Source organism: Homarus americanus, unplaced genomic scaffold (genome assembly GCF_018991925.1).
Source record: "Homarus americanus isolate GMGI-L3 unplaced genomic scaffold, GMGI_Hamer_2.0 scaffold17220, whole genome shotgun sequence".
Lineage (NCBI taxonomy): Eukaryota > Metazoa > Arthropoda > Malacostraca > Decapoda > Nephropidae > Homarus > Homarus americanus.
This window is the reverse complement of record NW_024751266.1, coordinates 17,015-37,119: the sequence shown is the minus strand read 5'-3', so window position 1 is coordinate 37,119 and position 20,105 is coordinate 17,015. Positions and strand designations below refer to the sequence as shown.

At 35.9% G+C, this 20,105-nt stretch overlaps 1 protein-coding gene across 1 annotated transcript; it reads right to left on the bottom strand.

Annotated features, from left to right (window-relative positions):
• Window positions 1–8,535: 8,535 nt before the first annotated feature.
• LOC121854569 (gastrula zinc finger protein XlCGF57.1-like) lies at window positions 8,536–10,615 on the bottom strand. Its single transcript, XM_042349245.1, has one exon. The coding sequence runs from the start codon at window positions 10,139–10,141 to the stop codon at window positions 8,963–8,965; it is 1,179 nt and encodes a 392-aa protein (XP_042205179.1). The 5' UTR covers window positions 10,142–10,615; the 3' UTR covers window positions 8,536–8,962.
• Window positions 10,616–20,105: the final 9,490 nt, after the last annotated feature.

Sequence of the window (20,105 nt, the reverse complement as noted above, 5' to 3'; positions counted from 1 at the left end):
CGTTTTCATTGGGTATTAATGGACATTAAAAAGCATGAATTTTAGGTATAACTATTGTAATGTCTTGGCAAAATATAAACATGAACATACAAAAACCCTAAAATCATATAATATTATAACATAACATGGGAACATTAAACACTGATTGAACAAAAAATATCAAATAGAAGTTAGCATCCTATGATTTGGTGTAAAATTTATACATCCACCCAGAAATTTCACAGCCTCAGACAAGACTATTAATGAATTAATAGAGGGAGTTTGCAGAGCGTTTCTGGATTTTGTTTTCATTAAGTTCAATTTAGAAAATAGTCTCTCTGCATCTGCATTGGATGTTTGAAGAGACAATACCTGCAAAGCAAATGTACAAAGGTCCTTAAATTGGGAAACACCTACACTGTCCTTAAGTTCACCTAGTTTTGTATAAACGTCCACTATGTCACTGCTGTCCTTAATCTCGGGTGGTATAGCAATCACATCTAAGTCTCTCCATTGATCATCTAAAACTTGTATACTGCCACTATTTATGCGGGGCACCGCCTTCACTAAGTCGTATAAGGATGGCATCTAATTCCTGGATTTATTATCAAATACCCTATTTGATTACAGAAATGAACACATCCATAAAAACTTGCTGCCAAACTCAAATCTTTGACGTAATTGCACACAAAGGTTTATCATGAAGATACAACATCTGAATTGTACATCCTTGACCATATTAGGGAGTTCTCTACAGTATATTGTTCACTTTGCAGTAGGCCATGTATTGTTGCTCCCAAGTATATTTGGCCTATTGGGAGGTGATTTTCTTCATTTCTGGGATCAACTGCATCAAGATTACCCGTTTGCAAAACTTCATGACGACAAAATAATCCCAAAAGATTCCTGTAAAGCTGACATATACTATCGTGTAACAAATGAATAGATGGTGACTCTCTCTGAAACAGTAGATTTAACTTGTTACATTTGGGCAATATGAAATTAAGAAAATTGTAGTACAATAAAAGTGAAGGGTCCCTAAGACTCTCTGCTATTTGTTGTACGGCCACCAATCTTTCCTCTGATTCTTTTAAAGTAAAAAACATTTTTAGGGGCTGCCACTGCTCTAATACTCTTTCAACTGCCTGGTGGAATGATAACATGTGGGTCTGATTAACATGCAGAACTTTGTGTGGTTTGACAGTACAGAATGATTGAAATTCCTTAAATTCATGTTGTTGTTTAGCACTATGGGAAAAATTGGTATACGTATATAAGTCTGATCATGTCTTCACGACGCCGTGGTAGTGTCTTTGCAGCCTCCGAAGCGCATAAGTGAATAGAATGACAAATACATTTCAATATGGTTATACCAGGAATAGTGATACGTAGTCTGCTGCTTACAGAATTGTGTTCTCCCATAATGCTACTAGCGCCGTCAGCTGCAAAGCCAATCAGGTTCTCATGTGGAATTCGGTGTGTTTCTAATGTTTTCATAATTAAATTCTACAAATTTTCCCCTGTTGATCCAGTTGATGATTCATCACCATATACATTGATCACCTCTAATAACCCAGATTTAATGCTGTTTGTGGTTGAATCCCAAAATCTTACAAGAACAGATCATGCTTTCATCGTACTAATGTCTGTTGTTTCGTCAACAATAATGGAAAAATTACTTTCTCAAAGTTTATCTTCTAAATCCTCGGTGACACACCGTCCTAACGTCCTCACAACCTCTGTGTATTTTGTTCTTTTCATGTTCATGCCTTGAGCAATTGCAGAATCAGGAAACATCCTCTTCATGAGGTCTACTAAATGATCTGCAGTGGTAAATGGCAAGTTCTGCTCAGCTATAAAGCAAAATAAAAAGAATTGTTGCTACGGCTACTCCATTTGCTGCATAGTTCCCATGGTGGACCTCCTGTTGTTCCGAGGCCTCATAAACTGCATGCAACTTTGTCGTTTTGTGACGTTTGATGGCTGTCAACTCTGCACTTACTTCCCTCTTGCATATTTTGCAAAAGGCCCTAGATGGATTGTCCTCAAAACAGGACAACCAAGGCTGGAAATCTTTATTGTTCAGCCATGCATCTCTGAAGCTCCGCTTCGCAGCCATCACCACCTGCAATAGGAGATTTGATCAACTTTTGTGTAGTCTCCCCTGCAAACCCAAGAATAACTAAATCAGTGAATAATTGCCATGATCGTTCTAGGCTACTTGCATAGGAAAAGAATGTATATTTGGCCCTTTGGAAAAATAAAAGCAACAAATGAACAGGGTGTAAAGATTTCATTTATCTAATCATTTCTGTTGATACACTGATAAAAGAAAATGCAGTTAAGGTATAAGTAACTGCTACATAGGTGATGAAAGCTGTGATTAATTATATGCCAATTACATAAATAAATATATCCTTACCGGCTTGAAGATAGAGTTCTGTGAGTACGTCTAGCTGATGATACTTGGCTGATGATGAGAGCTCTTACCATATCCACGGACGAGAACAAAGTGTGGTTTCCACATCAATCGAGAGTCCCATGTTGATTTTCCACGTCATTTATTACCCACAATCCATTTATACTATACATTATCTGTTGATATATACTAAAGGAGTTGGCAAAAAAAAAGTCATATATATTACTGAAGAAAAAATTATTAAGTTCTTTACATTTTATATGCATTTCTTGAACAATGAGGAATATATTCCTCATGGCGTCTCTGTGACGTAGAATGTGGACGGCCTTTCCTCATGACATCACCAACTGTCATGTGTTTTCCTCGTTAGCAGACGATATTCCTCAAAACGGCAGCACTGCTTACCACAATGTCTGTCTTCAACACTTTGTAAATTAGTACAGTACAGTTGTGTATTTATCATCACTTAATAAATACTACTGTAGTGCATTTAGCATCACTTAATAAATACTATTGTAGTGTATTTAGCATCACTTAATAAATACTACAGGTTGTACCTCTCTAATCCTGCAACCTCGGGACCAGACCGGTGCCGGACCATGGAAATTCACCCTTTTCCTGGATAGATAGTGACTTGTGCTTATGCTTGGAAGCACTAGCACCACTTTCTCTGCTTCATGGTCTCTTTGAAGACATATTGAAGGGTTAAATGTCGTACAGTAGCTTCTCAAATTTCGCGAGTGATGGAAAAGTCGTAAACCACTCACAAGGTCCTACCACTAATTATTTTATACTGAAACTTACGTTTGGGAAGCTGGATTAAAATGAAGATTACTGGTATATTAAAATAATAAAAATGTATTATAAACCTGTCTAACATACCGTAAAAGAACAATATACCCCGGTAATAAACACAGCTGCTATCATCACCCCCCCTCCCCCATTTGCCAGTGACAAGAAAGGGAAAGTGACCTTGACTGTGACCGCCTGTGGCTATTTTTAGCCGTCCTTGTGTTCGGAGGTGGTCAGTAATGCATATCTGTATATTAACTGATCATAATACTTATCTCCTATAAATAATTCATTTAAAATTTATTTTTTTACAAAGAATATTCAGTAAATGACTGCGTTAATTCTTGAAACTACCGACAGTGGTAAATTTAGGATATAAACGATGAACAGAAGTCACGTCATAGATTCGGAGTTTGGTCCTTAATGATCTCCATAAATGTCTGGTCAACTTCACCTACCAGGTATAATGGTAGCCTCCCTTTTTCGCAAAACAAGTATATAATTAAAGAAAATACTTGCAGTGTGTTTAATATATTACAGTATATTATAAATAAATAAATAAACAAATAAATCGGCAAATCTATTTCAAGTAAATGGAAATATTTTACTCACACCAACATTAGTTCCAGTTAAATAACTGACGCTAAGTGAGTCACTAGTGTACACCAGCCGGTAAAATTTGATGCCAATACTTTAAGTGAATTGGCCTTATTTTAAATAACCAACCATAAATAAATGCAAAAAGGAAAAAAGATCAAAGGTGAGAAACATTATATTGTATGTATGTTGTGTTGTCAAAGGAAGAGAAACAATTGAAACTCTGCAATTGTGTGTAAATGAGGCAGAAAGATAAATCAGCAACCTAAGACTTGGTCACAATTTTCGTGATGCCATATGGAACTAGGGTCTACCATTAGACAATACTGTACATTGTGCTTCCAATATCTTTCCAGGCAGTAGAGTCTCCCTGTTTGGTAGCTGCCTAAAATTTTTAGTAATATCACTTTGATACAACATGATAAATTAGACAAACAATGAAAATAAACAAACAAAAGTTATTTACCAAGACACCTCTCTGAGAACAGAGGGATGGAGGGGTACGGAAGATAAGACGGCTATTTATAGCCGGTCTTTGTGTAGGAAGTCCACCACATTATAAATAATTCATTTAAAATTTATATTTTTTACATAGAATATTCAGTACATGACTGCGATTATAAAATATTGTGAAACTATATATATACAGTAGTACCCCGCTTAACGCGGTCAATTGAACCCACGGGGTACCGTGTTAAGTGAAAACTGCGTTAAGTGAACAACAGAACACATGGGATTAATTCCAATAGAGACTGGCCCGATCCCCAAACTCTACTTTTTCGGACACAATACCTATGTTCCAGTAAAAATAACATCTTAATTTTATGATGGTACATGCACACAATTAATACTTAAGAGAAATAGAGAAATACAGTCGCCAAGTTAATGTCCATTCAAATAATGGACTCAACTCCCTCCCCCTCTTCTCACACTACACTCACTGGCTCTTCCCTCTCTGAGCAATTTTGGGGGAAAACCACTGGATTATAATAAATAATACCTCAAACTAAAGTTAGGATAATATAATTGACATTGCTGGATTCCTTGTAAGACCAGGAATATTTTGAATATAAATGTCATATATTTTGCACAAAAGATAACATATTTACTCAGAGTAAACATTATATCTAAAATTTGTATGTCTAATGCAAAATCTATGATGTTTATATTCAAAATGATCATCAAATTGTAAGAATTCCAGCAATGTAAATTATATTCTGGCCGGGTAATTTGTATGAATTTTATGAGCTAAAACAAATATCTTCAGTTAATAAAAAAAAAAATATATTCTTCACACCGTGCCAGATGGTCGGTCGGTCCCTCCCTCCCCCCACCCCCCACCAACCCTCCCTACCAGACGTGTGGGAAAACCAGAATATTTACCTTTTTAGTAATAAATAATACCTCAAACTAAAGTTAGGATAATATAATTGACATTGCTGGATTCCTTGTAAGACCAGGAATATTTTGAATATAAATGTCATATATTTTGTACAAAAGATAACATATTTACTCAGAGTAAACATTATATCTAAAATTTGTATGTCTAATGCAAAATCTATGATGTTTATATTCAAAATGATCATCATATTGTAAAAATTCCAGCAATGTAAATTATATTCTGGCCGGGTAATTTGTATGAATTTATGAGCTAAATAATAAAAAAAATTATACTTCACCGCGTATATGGGTAGGTGAACCGCGTTAAGTGAAAGTTCGGTTCTGGCGAGGCACCGCGTATATGCGAAATCGCGTTAAGCGATTCTATTGAATTAAAATACTGTAGCTGGTGTAAACAGTCGGAACAGTCCCACCACTGATTGTCTCTCGTGAAGGAAGCTTATAAATTAAAGAAAATACTTGCAGTGTGTTTAATATATTACAGAATGTTATAAATAAATAAATAAACAAATAAATCGGTAAATCCATTTCAAGTAAATGAAACAATTGTATTCGACACCGACATTAGTTCCAGTTAAATAACAGACGTTTAAGTGAGTTACTAGTGTTTACACTACACCAACCGGTAACATTTGATGCCATTACTTGAAGTGAATTGGCCTTATTTTAAAAAGCCATGTATGTGTAAACAGCACTGGTCAATGGGATGGTTGGTAAAGTACTACTGGGTCAGTAAGCTCCCAATGGTTAAGTGTCACATTTGGGGTACCGGTCTTATACAGCGAATAGGGCTCAAAAGCTACTTTTTAAATGGAAATTTTTGGGGTCGTCTTATACACCCAGTCGCCTTGTAGGCCGAGATATACGGTACTATTGTAGTGTATTTATCATCAGTTAATAAATACTACTGTAGTGTATTTATCACCACTTAATAAATATTACAGGTTGACAACCCTTTATCCGAAATTCCAAAAACCGAAAGTTTTTTTGTGGAGCAATTTTTTTTTTTTTTGGCAACAGCCCACCCGGGCACAGGTCACTGACCCACATCGGGGTCTGGGGGGTGAAAATGTAATAGTAATAATAATTATAATAATAATAATAATAATTATTATTCATACAGGTTGACAACCCTTTATCCGAAATTCCGAAAACCGAAAAGCTCTAAAAACCGAAAGTTTTTTTGTAGGGCTTTTTTTTTTTTTAACAGGGATTATTAGCCCACCCAGGCACAGATCACTGACCCATATCGGGGCCTGGGGGGCAAAAACGTAATAGTAATAATAATTACAATAATAATAATAATAATTATTATTCATAGTAAATAATAAAATTTTTAATAAAAATACACCAAAATAAAATAATAATGATTACAATAACAATAATAATAATAATAAAATATAATAATAAAATTAATAATAATAACAATAATACTGTAATAATAAAATAATAATACAGTAAAGAAATACAAGAATGAAAAAAAAGATCAAAAGTGAGAAACACGACCTAGACCTATGAATTATTATTAGTATTATTAGTATTATTTTTATTATATTTTCGACCCCCAGGCCCCAATGTGGGTCAGTGATCTATGCCCAGGTGGGCTAATACACAAAAAAAAAAATAAAATAAAATTCTGAAAACCGAAAAATTCCGAAAACCGAAATGCCTCTGGCCCCAAGGATTTCGGATAAAGAATTGTCAACCTGTAGTAAATAAAATTTTTAATAAAAAATACACAAAAATAAAATAAGAATGATAACAATAATAATAATAACAATAATACTGTAATAATAAAACAATAATAATAATAATAATAATAATAATAATAATAATAATAATACAAGAATGAAAAAAAGATAAAAAATGAGAAACACGACCTGTGCCCGGGTGGGCTGATCCCTGTAAAAAAAAAAAAAAATCTGAAAACCGAAATATTCCAAAAACCGAAATGCATCTGGTCCCAAGGATTTCGGATAAGGGATTGTCAACCTGTACTGTAGTGTATTTATCATCACTTAATAAATACTACTGTAGTGTATTTATCACCACTTAATAAATACAACTGTAGTGTATTTATCACCACTTAATAAATACTACTGTAGTGTATTTATCACCACTTAATAAATACTACTGTAGTGTATTTATCACCACTTAATAAATACTACAGTTGTGTGTTTATCACCACTTAATAAATACAACTGTAGTGTATTTATCACCACTTAATAAATACAACTGTAGTGTATTTATCACCACTTAATAAATACTACTGTAGTGCATTTATCACCACTTAATAAATACTACAGTTGTGTGTTTATCACCACTTAATAAATACTACTGTAGTGTAATTATCATCACTTAATAAATACTACTGTAGTGTATTTATCACCACTTAATAAATACTATTGTAGTGTATTTATCACCACTTAATAAATACTATTGTAGTGTATTTATCACCACTTAATAAATACTATTGTAGTGTATTTATCACCACTTAATAAATACTATTGTAGTGTATTTATCACCACTTAATAAATACTACAGTTGTGTGTTTATCACCACTTAATAAATACAACTGTAGTGTATTTATCACCACTTAATAAATACAACTGTAGTGTATTTATCACCACTTAATAAATACTACTGTAGTGCATTTATCACCACTTAATAAATACTACAGTTGTGTGTTTATCACCACTTAATAAATACTACTGTAGTGTAATTATCATCACTTAATAAATACTACTGTAGTGTATTTATCACCACTTAATAAATACTACTGTAGTGCATTTATCACCACTTAATAAATACTACAGTTGTGTGTTTATCACCACTTAATAAATACTACTGTAGTGTAATTATCATCACTTAATAAATACTACTGTAGTGTATTTATCACCACTTAATAAATACTACTGTAGTGTAATTATCATCACTTAATAAATACTATTGTAGTGTATTTATCATCACTTAATAAATACTACTGTTGTGTATTTATCATCACTTAATAAATACTATTGTAGTGTATTTATCATCACTTAATAAATACAACTGTGGTGTATTTAGCATCAATAAGTAATATTGTAGTTTAAAGTATTATGTATCTGCATATATCCTGGTTTATTCATGTGTCTAAGTCTACAAGTAACCAAACTGAGTCATCATATAACACTATACAGTGTTATAGTGACCCCTTTTGTAAGCTGATCTGCTGAAAGCTGTCACACAAATGCATCTTGAGTAATAACCTTCTGATACAGCTTATCCTTTTATTCTCAGGTCATATTACATATTACATAAAGCATTGTATTTTTTCTCTATAACTGAAGCTGTTATATTAATCATGATAACCATAAACCATAAGAGGCCAATCATAGGAGAATATAATACTGAATCAATAAATAAATAAACCTGACCAATGTGGCAACACATATCAGCCCCAGCCTGCTTACATACTAAAGTGTCTTAGATCTCAGTAGGCCTATAACAAATTTCATTAGACCAATGTACAATACTGTAGTATTTCTGGTGACCAGAGCATCTCAGTCTGAAAAAGGCGAATTCCGATATATTGAAGTCCGATTTATCGAGGTTTTACTGTACAGGAGTTGAAACTGGTTGTTTTAACAAAGTGTATATTATGGTGAGAGTCTTTTCTGCTGTATCAATTACCATTGCTCTAACAACCAAGATTTTACTGAAAATTTTTCAAGACATTCTGGACACAGACATGGTCTTGTCTTGCATGTGTTCACTACTGTATTTGAATAGTTTTTAAGACTTTGTACTCTGACATGCTTTCTCTCCAGTGTGAAGTCTCATATGTTTTACAAGGGATGATGTTTGTGTAAAGTTTTTAAGACATTCTGAACACTGATATGGCTTCTCTCCTGTGTGAACCCTCATGTGCTCTATGAGAATGGATTTACGTGCAAAGTTTTTCAGACACTCGGAACACTGGAATGGTTTCTCGCCTGTGTGAACTTTCATGTGCGTTAATAAATTAGATCTATTTGAAAAGTTCTTGACACACTCTGGACACTGATAAGGTTTCTCGCCCGTGTGAACTCTGGTGTGCTCTACTAGAGAAGATTTACGTGCAAAGTTTTTAAAACATTCTTCACACTGAAATGGTTTCTCTCCTGTGTGAATCTTCATGTGTGTTCTTAAAACAGATCTATCGGAAAAGTTGTTAAGACATTCTGGACACTGATGACGTTTCTCTCCTGTATGAACCCTCATATGTTCTACTAAATCAGATTCTTGAGAAAAGTTTCTGGTACAGCCTGGACACTGATATGGCTTTTCTATATGAGCTTTCATATGGCTTATCAGAGATGATTTTTGTTTGAAGTCTTTAAGACATTCTGTACACTGGTACGGCTTCTCTCCGGTGTGAACTCTCATGTGCTCGACTAAATTGGACTTTTGTGAAAAGTCTTTAAGACATTCTGTACACTGATATGGCTTCTCTCCCGTGTGGACCCTCATGTGTTCCTGTAGAACTGATTTACGTGCAAAGTTTTTAAGACATTCTACACACTGAAATGGTTTACCTCCAAAGTGAACTTTCATGTGTGTTATTTGATTAGATTTATTTGAAAATGTTTTAAAACACTGAGGACACTGATACGGCTTCTCTCCAGTGTGTAGTCTCATGTGCTCTATAAGAACAGATTTACGTGCCAAGTTTTTAAGACAAACCGTACACTGAAAGGGTTTTTCCCCTGAATGAGACTTCATATGTGATACTAGATTAGATTTACTTGAAAATTTTTTAAAACATTCTGAGCACTGGAATGGTTTCTCTCCTGTGTGAATTCTCATGTGTTTTACTAAAGAAAATTTACGAGGAAAAGTTTTATCACATTCTGCACAGTGGAATGATCTCTTTCCTGTACGACCTCTTATGTGTGTCACCAAAGAGGACAATTGTGTACTGGTGTCACTCATGGTCCCTCCTCTCTTACACACTATTAGCCGAGTTTGTAAACAATACAACTCTTATCATCTACTGTACTGCCTTACCTACATAGTTCACTTTATTAAAACATTTTAATTATTGCACTACCGTTTATCCTATCATTGATCAGTACACTGACTTATGCCACACTTAATTACACTGACTTGTATCACACTTAAGTACAATGAATTATGCCACAATTACACTGATTTGTACCACACTTAAATACACTGACTTGTGTCACACTTAAGTACACTGACTTGTGTCACACTTATGTACACTGACTTTTGTCACACTTAATTAGAAAGGTAGTTGTTCTTGTACATGCTGTCCACTGTATCTTAAGTGGGTGACAGTAAACATGTGAAACTATAGTATAGTATAGTATAGTATAGTATAGTATAGTATAGTATAGTATAGTATAGTATAGTATAGTAGAGTAGAGTAGAGTAGAGTAGAGTAGAGTAGAGTAGAGTAGAGTAGAGTAGAGTAGAGTAGAGTAGAGTAGAGTAGAGTAGAGTAGAGTAGAGTAGAGTAGAGTACAGTACAGTACACTACAGTATAGTAAAGTACAGTACACTACAGTACATTACAGTACAATACACTACAGTACAGTACACTACAGTACACTACAGTACAGTACACTACAGTACAATACACTACAGTACAGTACAATACACTACAGTACAGTACAATACACTACAGTACAGTACAGTACACTACAGTATACTACAGTACATTACACTACAGTACAGTACACTACAGTACAGTACAGTACACTACAGTACAGTATATATAATTCACAATAACCTCTGAATAATGAGATGTATACAGAACATCATTGGTGGAGTACACATGTTTGCACAGTGGACTGTATCACAAACTTAACACTGAGTGTGGGTACAACCATCAGCTATCACCACACTGAGTCATTATGGTGTGGCTACAACCATCAGCTGTCACCACACTGAGTCACTATGGTGTGTCTACAACCATCAGCTGTCACCACACTGAGTCACTATGGTGTGGCTACAACCATCAGCTGTCACCACACTGAGTCACTATGGTGTGGCTACAACCCTCAGCTATCACACACTGAGTCACTATGGTGTGGCTACAACCATCAGCTATCACCACACTGAGTCACTATGGTGTGGCTATAACCATCATGAAGAGTATTCACAACAAAAAGCATTTCTTGGATGGATTTGGAAACAATTTCATTGTCTGTCAAACTTGTGTCCACACTGCACTGTACACTTGTGTACACATTACACTGTACACTGGTTACCTTCTGCTTGTAAGTTAAAGTCTTACTTGATATTCAGTTAACAGCTGTGGGAAGAAAAGTCAGAGAATGTGAAACAATCCTAAGCTTTGCTGTTTAAAATATACAGTTGTACCCCGCTTTACGCGGTCAATTGAACCCACAGGGTACCGCGTTAAGTGAAAACCGCGTTAAGTGAACAACAGAACATATGGGATTAATTCCAATAGAGACTGGCCCGACCCCCAAACTCCACTTTTTGACGACACACAACTATGTTGTAGTAAAAATTTTATCTTAACTTTATGATGGTATGAACAAACAAGTAATATAGAAGAGGTTAGGTTAGGAAAAATAAAGGTTAAGTTAGGAAAAATAAAGGTCAGATTAGGAAAACTAAAAGTTAGGTGTAACACTTACGTTAGTAGAAGAGATGGGTCGGCATACGGGGATGGAGGCGGAGGGGAGGGAGGGAGGGAGGAGGAGGAGGAGGGAGGGCGAGGCAGGCGGCAGGCGGGAGCGGGTGGTGGGTGGGGCGAATCTAAAAATAGCGTCTCGAGCCGGACACTCTGCGTGTATATGGGTAGATGAACCGCGTTAAGTGAAAGTTCGGTTCTGGCGAGGCACCGCGTATATGAGAAATCGCGTTAAGTGAAACTGCGTAAAGCGGGGTACAACTGTACTGTAAATTACAGTAAAAATATAATTATATACAATATATTAATCTTTATATTGGCTCCTAAATAAAATATCCAGCATAGGCCTTAATATTGGCTCCTAAATAAAATATACAGCATAGGTCTTAATATTGGCTCCTAAATAAAATATACAGCATAGGTCTTAATATTGGCTCCTAAATAAAATATACAGCATAGGTCTTAATATTGGCTCCTAAATAAAATACCGTACTTTAACGGGGATGCTTGAAAATCTTTCCATAACGCAAAACCATTTTTCCCATATACAGTTCAGTACAGTACTCCCTCTTTATCGACGGATTTTTTATCGACGGTTTCGATTATCGACGGATTATTTAGACGGATTTTTATTTTGGCTTTATTTGAACTCTGCGGGCCTTGTTTGTACTTTCGCCGCTAGGCGGCACTAGTGGCGTGACTTGTATATACTGTACACTGTATTGTTTACTGTAAGGACCGATGTTCACTTCAATAAATGAAATCGTAAGTTTGCTAGTATTTTTGTCCACTTATTATATTATTATTTATACACTATTATTTAAGGTTATGTGTAAAGGAAACGCATTAATGCTTAAAGGTACATTTATTCAACATATGCTAATAATAGTTAGAAAAATTACGTAACCATCACGGTATCGACGGTTTCTTTATCGACGGCCGTCTACAGAACGTAACCCCCGTCGATAAAGAGGGAGTACTGTACTTCCATTACAAAAGTTGAGATCATTCCTACAGAAAATTTTTGAGGCCCAAAAATGTGACACAGGTGACCTGTGGTGTAGTGGTCAGCATGCTAACCTCACAAGCGAGCAAACCCGGGTTCGAAACCCCGGGCAGGGTGAATCTATGCGCAAGTTTCTTTACGCCATTTGCCTCTGTCTACCCAGCAGTAATTGGGAAACTGGATGTTAATCGATTTGCGGATCGTATTCCGGGGTAATGGTGAGCCAGTGCAGTTGACGAGTTGCCCGGTTTTTTTGGACTATTCCTTAACACTGGGTCATGCAGCTCGTTAAGTTAGGGTGTGGTTGTTGTGTTGGCGACAGCTTCTACACCTTAAACAAATTCCCGACCTACGAGGCCCTTGGGACGGCCATCCCCGTTACACGAGGGGCAACCATTATAATTATAAATATATAAGTATGAAATTATACAGTTTTAACCACATACAATGAATCATTTGTGATGTAACATGATAATAATTAACAAAACAAATTGTTTCTTACCATCATCAAAATTATTTTTGCTACCAAGGCAAGTTAGGCCATTAATTATCTCAAACCTAACAGTTCTACTCTTAACAGTTACAGTCTCTGTATTTAAGACTTTATTAATAATAGAAGCAAGGGTTGGACATTCATTCTGAGCAGCAATCACATCCTGTTTACTAATATCCAACCATCCTTAGTTGGTGTCAATAAATCTGTTAAACCTAATGTTTCCCTCTGCTTAGATCCATAAGTCTCTACTTTAAACACAGTATCGCTTGAAATAGTCCCAGTCTCAGTCTGACCCGAATTCTCTTCAAATTGTGAAATCTTCTCGTCCACTAAGTTAACCGACGGAACCTCAACTTAAGGAATCATACCAAGAAGAACATTGGCAAACTTTGCTCTGAATAAAAGATCTTACTTCAGGAAGTAGCTTGCCACACCAAGGTAATCCTACAGTTTCCTTAACCTAACTCTCTTGAAATTAATAGGAACAAGTTCGTTTTTAATCAAAATTGTGGAACATCCAATATCTAGCACAACTGGAGCCTTTTTATTGAATACTAACCCATCCAAGTCAGTGAGAAAGTTATCAGGGGTCAAGTCTGATTCAAGAACAAAACTTATTTTATTTTTACTCCCCTCATTTACTTTGCTTTTAGGCTGCCTATGTAACTCAGAGCAGTCGGGTTTTATATGTCCAGGAGCAAACTCGTAACAATGGGTTTAAATTAGACAAATTTTGATTTAGGAGCAAAATAGGTAAATGTTGATTTGGAAATAGAGTAGTGGATGAGTGGAACAAAATACCAAACATCATCATTAACTCAAATACGCTGGATAGCTTCAAACATAGGTTGGATGGATATATGAGTGATAGGGGTTGGGTTTAAATGGGACTGCCCAGTATGGGCCATTAGGCCCCCTGCAGTTTCCTCCATTCTTATGTGACAGATTACATTTGACCTACTAAAAGAGCTTTTGCTACATTTAGTCTTCAAATATTTATGAGCTGATCTATATCTATCAGCAGCTTGAGCCATCTGAAATGAACTGGCAAAAGACCTTTCCTTAAGGAACATTCTTAGACCCAGATGACACACACATTAATTATGAAATCAGAGAAATTTTCATAGGATTTATTTATGTTACTAAGTGAAACCCATCTATCTAAGTATTGTTCTTGTCTAGACACTAACTGAACATAATTTTTATTGTCAGAAATCTTTGTCTCTCTAAACTTGCGTCGGTATGACTCTGCATCAATCTAGTACGCCTGTAATAATGCCTCCTTTAGCCGATTGTAGTCTTCAACAACTTCACGAGGAAGGCTAACATAAATCTTCAACGCTTTACCTCTCAATGATGAACCAAGATATACATGATAATCTTTCTTCTGCCAACCATGAAGCTCTGCAAGTCTTTCGAATCTGAGGAGATAAGAGTCTATTTCATCTTGACCTTCTGTAATTGTAGGCAAGAAAAGATCTTTAAAACAACCTTTCATGCCGGTATCCTCATTACCTTTACTAGAGTCTGAGCGAATCTGAGCAATAGCTAAGTCGGGATTCATTTGTTTTTCTGCCTCTTCAAACTCTCTTTTTTTGTCGTTCATCTCTTCCAACCGCCTGTGCATATTTATATTCCTCTTTCTCTATAAGCAAGTTAATACTTTCAGCAGACAGACAAGCTTCCTTTCCTAGTTTAAGAATTTCCACTATAATGAAGGTAGCCATGATAATAAATTGTAACTCAGACAATATGAAACATTAAACTTTTGAATGAATATGTATGATCTTTGAGTGTGTAAACTACACTCAAGAACCGGTGAACGAAGCACTGACTACATCCACCACAGTCTCGATACAACAACCGACAACTGATCTCCTAACTGTATTAATTAATAACACTCGCACTGCGCCTACCACAATAATGTAAACACAACAACGTGACGAAATATATCACTACACGGGGACGAAGACCGGACAGCTTCGACATAGATGTGAACAACTGTTCCGTGAGACGCAAACACAAATGGGTCGCTCACCAAATGTGAAGGATCAGTTACACTTCAATTTCCCCAAAGACTTGGACCAAAATAATACACTCACCTCACTACCTCGATACAACAGGCAATCACTCATGATCATGAAGTATGGCTGGTCACTGGTCACTCTCCTTGTATCCCGTGTCAAGCTCAATCTGAGGGCATATTCTAACATCAATAATACGGTAGTTTAATGAAGTGTCACTTGGTGATGTGATAAGAATTCTGACAGTATCCTACTCACTGCACCACATGTCGAGAGTTGAGTTGTTAACTCCCTCTGGTTCTTTTAAAGATTGCTGTCAGGTGGAACACTTTCACTTTCACCAAAGATATTGAACAAGATTATGAATACGTATTTGTAACAAAAGATGTCTATTTACAAGTATTTACACTGATAATTGGCATGAAGACAGTACAGAACAACATAAACATATGTGGTATGGAAGTGTCAGACTGCCAGCCGGAACAAATGTCGGGAGTGCAGACACTGGATGTCAAGCGTGGGGTCTTGTATATACACATGGCACAGGTGGTGAACTGACGTCTTTCCAACAACTTCACAGATCAAATATCCACGTGACTGGCACAGGTACTTGGTAATGGACCAGGAAGGAACAGCACAAAGGCTACAGTGTCCTAGCTGGCGTGCTAACATACGCTAAGAGTGCAGCAGTTCACACCAACGTGACCATGAATAAAAGGAGGTAGCAGATGACCAACTGGGAAGGAAGCCAAGTGACCAGCCATAAGGTTACACCCCGCACTATGACTCAGTTCGAACTACCCATGAGCAACACCTGCTTCAGATACAGAGAACAAACCCAACACTGAACTACACAGTTCTAACAATCATTGGAATGAAATACACATACACACACACACACGCACACTGGTCCCTCGGTTAACGAATTACCTTCCATAAGAATCTTCAATTCAGTTAACGAACAAAAATTCGATTAACGAAATCCTTACGAAAATCACGTTTTGTTGTGAGCATCAGCTGGTCAGCTGATGGCCCAGTCTGCCAATTCAGTAATCTGTTCTAAGTTTAAATTCGTTTCCAATGGATTAAATATCAATAAATTTCAGCTTTTTAATATTTTTGAATGTTTTATATTAAAATTATTAGTCATTTTAACATTTGTTTAACATATTGATAATATATGCAGTACAGTCATGCGCCGGTTAACATCCGACCGAACAACGTCCTATCGCATATACGTCCATGCCCACCCCCCCCCCCAAAGAAAAAAAAAGTGACGCCTGCTGGACCACCACTCCACGACCCCCTGACGGAGACACGATGATCCTCCCCATACTGGTCAGATATTATGTGTTAAAGGAATATGCTTCCTTACTTAGGCTTATTTTAAGCATTTGCCTACAGGTGAAATGTTAACCTACTGTACATCTATTGAGGATAAAATCTTTCACCTACAAATTGACAATAACACATTTGCTGTAATCAGACATATCTAGTTGCCTCAACAATTGCAACCCCAGTTGCAATTGGGGTTGCAATTTAAAATTCTGTGGCATTACTAAAAATAGTAAAGTTTCTGGTGCACTCTAAGATTAAGAGAGAAAACGGAGGACTCAGGCGTCCTGATGTGAGAGAAAACAGACTCGTATGATGGGGGACCAAATAAAAAAAGCATAGCTACATGTTTTGTGGACTACAGTATTAAGCGTACCCTTTTCATCACTTTGTAATAAACCTAGCCATGCCTGTGTGTGTTTATGATATTTACCATAACATTATATATATATTTAGTGGGTCTAAATGGTCGTAAAATGGGAAACTTGGGGTTGGGTCATGGGTGCCTGAACCAATTAGAATAAACCCCATAGGTTCTGTACTTTTGTTATCGGCGGGGTCCCAATTAGGCGCGATAACCAAGGGATGACTGTACTGTACTGTACTGTATATACTTGTGACACTGGCCAGTTGCTTCTGGTGTTATGGTACAGGGGTACCAAGTGACAGCACTAGGATCCCGCTTCCTCTATCAAGGAATAAACAATTAAAATTTAAATTGAAAAAAAAAAACATTCAAATAATGGGACCTAGCGAACCGAAATGGACCTAGAGCGGGCACAGTCACGTATGCATCGCGTATTCTTATAGATTGTGCTGCCAGGCGTACGTTATCTAGTGAATTTAGTCAATATTGTACAGTAACAATGGACCTAAGTGCAAACCTGTATTGTACATGTACTAAATGATTACGGTACTAAAATTGTTATGTCTATTGCAAATATAGCTTGTTTATACAGGTATTCAAATAAATTACTATCTTACAAGAATCCCTCCAATGTAAGTTATATTCACCCAGGTCGTTTGGGTGGCAAATTATGAGAAGAGCTTAGTCACTCTTAAGTAATGATAAATAAACACCCACAGGCCTTCAGCGCCAACTGTCAAATCTTATCTCAAATAAATAAACAAACAAACGCCAGACATTCTGTCACCTCACCTCCCGCCCCCTCTTCCCACCCTGGTGATTTCTTTATGTTTATTTTATATAATATCTCAGACTAAAGTTAGGATAATATAATTTGCATTGCTGAAATCCTTGCAAGACAGAGATTAATTTGAATATAAGCGTCATATATTTTGCTCAAGATATAAAAAATGTAGTACATTAGTGTACAATACTGTAGTACATTTTATAAAAAGTTTTTCAACTGTATTTTTGGGTAGATTTACATAAATTTCTTCATTTATTTTCATCCATTTACATGCACACACCATACTAAAAGAAACGTAAAAGAAATACTGTAAATGACTTTAGTGCAAAGCTGGAGTGCACATGTACTAATTTGATTACGGTACTAAAATTGTTATGTCTAGTGTGAATTACAACATGTTTATATTCAAATAAATCAGTATCTTACAAGAATTCCAGCTATGTTAATTATATTCTCCTAAGTCATATCACTGGCATTTTAAAATGAGAGAAGCTTAGTAGGACTGTTAATTAAACACACAGAGACCTTCGCCTCAAACTTATCACCTCAACCCCCCCCCAACCCCTCGCTGGGTGGCGGAGCCGTCAGTCCCCCCCCACCCCCCAGCCAGGCTTTTAGGCTTACAGTTTTTATCTTATATAATATCTCAGACTAAAGTTATATTATAATTTGCATTGCTGGAATCCTTGCAAGACAGCCAATGATTTAAATATAAACGTCATATATTTTGCTCACGAGATAAAAATTGTTGTACATTAGTGTACAGTACTGTAGAACATTTCATAAAAAAGGTTTTCAACTGTATTTCTGGGTAGATTTACATAAATTTCTTCATTTATTTTCATCCATTTACATGCACACACCGTACTAAGAGAAACGTAATAAAAATACATGACCTTAGTGCAAAGCTGGAGTGCACATATACTAATTTGATTACGGTACTAAAATTGTTGTCTAGTGCAAATTATAGCATGTTTATATTCAAATTAATCAATACAGTATTACCCCGCTTAACGCGCTTTCACTTAACGCGTTTTCGCATATACGCGGTGCCTTGCCAAAGCTGAACTTTCACTTAACGCGGCATTTTTCATCATATACGCGGTGAGTGTCTGGCTCGAGAGCTATTTTTAGATTCGCACCACCCCCCACCCGCCACCCTGCCTGACTGCCTGTTTTAGCTCATAAAATTCATACAAATTACCCAGCCAGAATATAATTTACATTGCTGGAATTCTTATAATTTGGTGATCATTTTGAATATAAACAACATATATTTTGCATTAAACATACAATTTTTAGATAAAAATTGTTCTCTAGGTAATTATGTTATCTTTTGTCCAAAATATATGACATTTATATTCAAAATATTCCTGGTCTTACAAGGAATCCAGCAATGTCAATTATATTATCCTAACTTTAGTTTGAGGTATTATTTATTAAAATTTAGTGGTTATCCCACACATCTCCTTGGGACGGTTGGTGGGGGGTGGGGGGTGAGGGAGGGACCGACCGACCGACCGACCATCTGTTACCCCGTGAAGAATTATTTTTTTTTTTATTAACTGAAGATATTTGTTTTAGCTCATAAAATTCATACAAATTACCCGGTCAGAATATAATTTACATTGCTGGAATTCTTATAATTTGGTGATCATTTTGAATATAAACAACATATATTTTGCATTAAACATACAATTTTTAGATAAAAATTGTTCTCTAGGTAATTATGTTATCTTTTGTCCAAAATATATGACATTTATATTCAAAATATTCCTGGTCTTACAAGGAATCCAGCAATGTCAATTATATTATCCTAACTTTAATCTGAGGTATTATTTAATACTAAATGTTAAAAACTCTTGAATGGAGGATTGGTGGGGGGTGGGGGGAGGGTTGGGACTGACCACGCGGTTGGAAGAGGGGGGGAAGGCAAGGTGGGGTACTTTGATTGACAGATAGTGTCGAAGAATATTTTTTTTTTTCATTAACTGAAGATATTTGTTTTAGCTCATAAAATTCATACAAATTATCCGGCCAGAATATAATTTACATTGCTGGAATTCTTACAATTTGCTGATCATTTTGAATATAAACATCATAGATTTTGCATTAAACATACAAATTTTAGATGTAAAGTTTATTCTGAGTAAATATGTTATCTTTTGTGAAAAATATATGACATTTATATTCAAAATATTCCTGGTCTTACAAGGAATCCAGCAATGTCAATTATATTATCCTAACTTTAGTTTG

What these genes read in the sequence shown, in the direction of transcription:
- LOC121854569 (XM_042349245.1), bottom strand. Translation starts at nt 10,141, where the DNA reads ATGAGTGACACCAGTACACAATTGTCCTCTTTGGTGACACACATAAGA.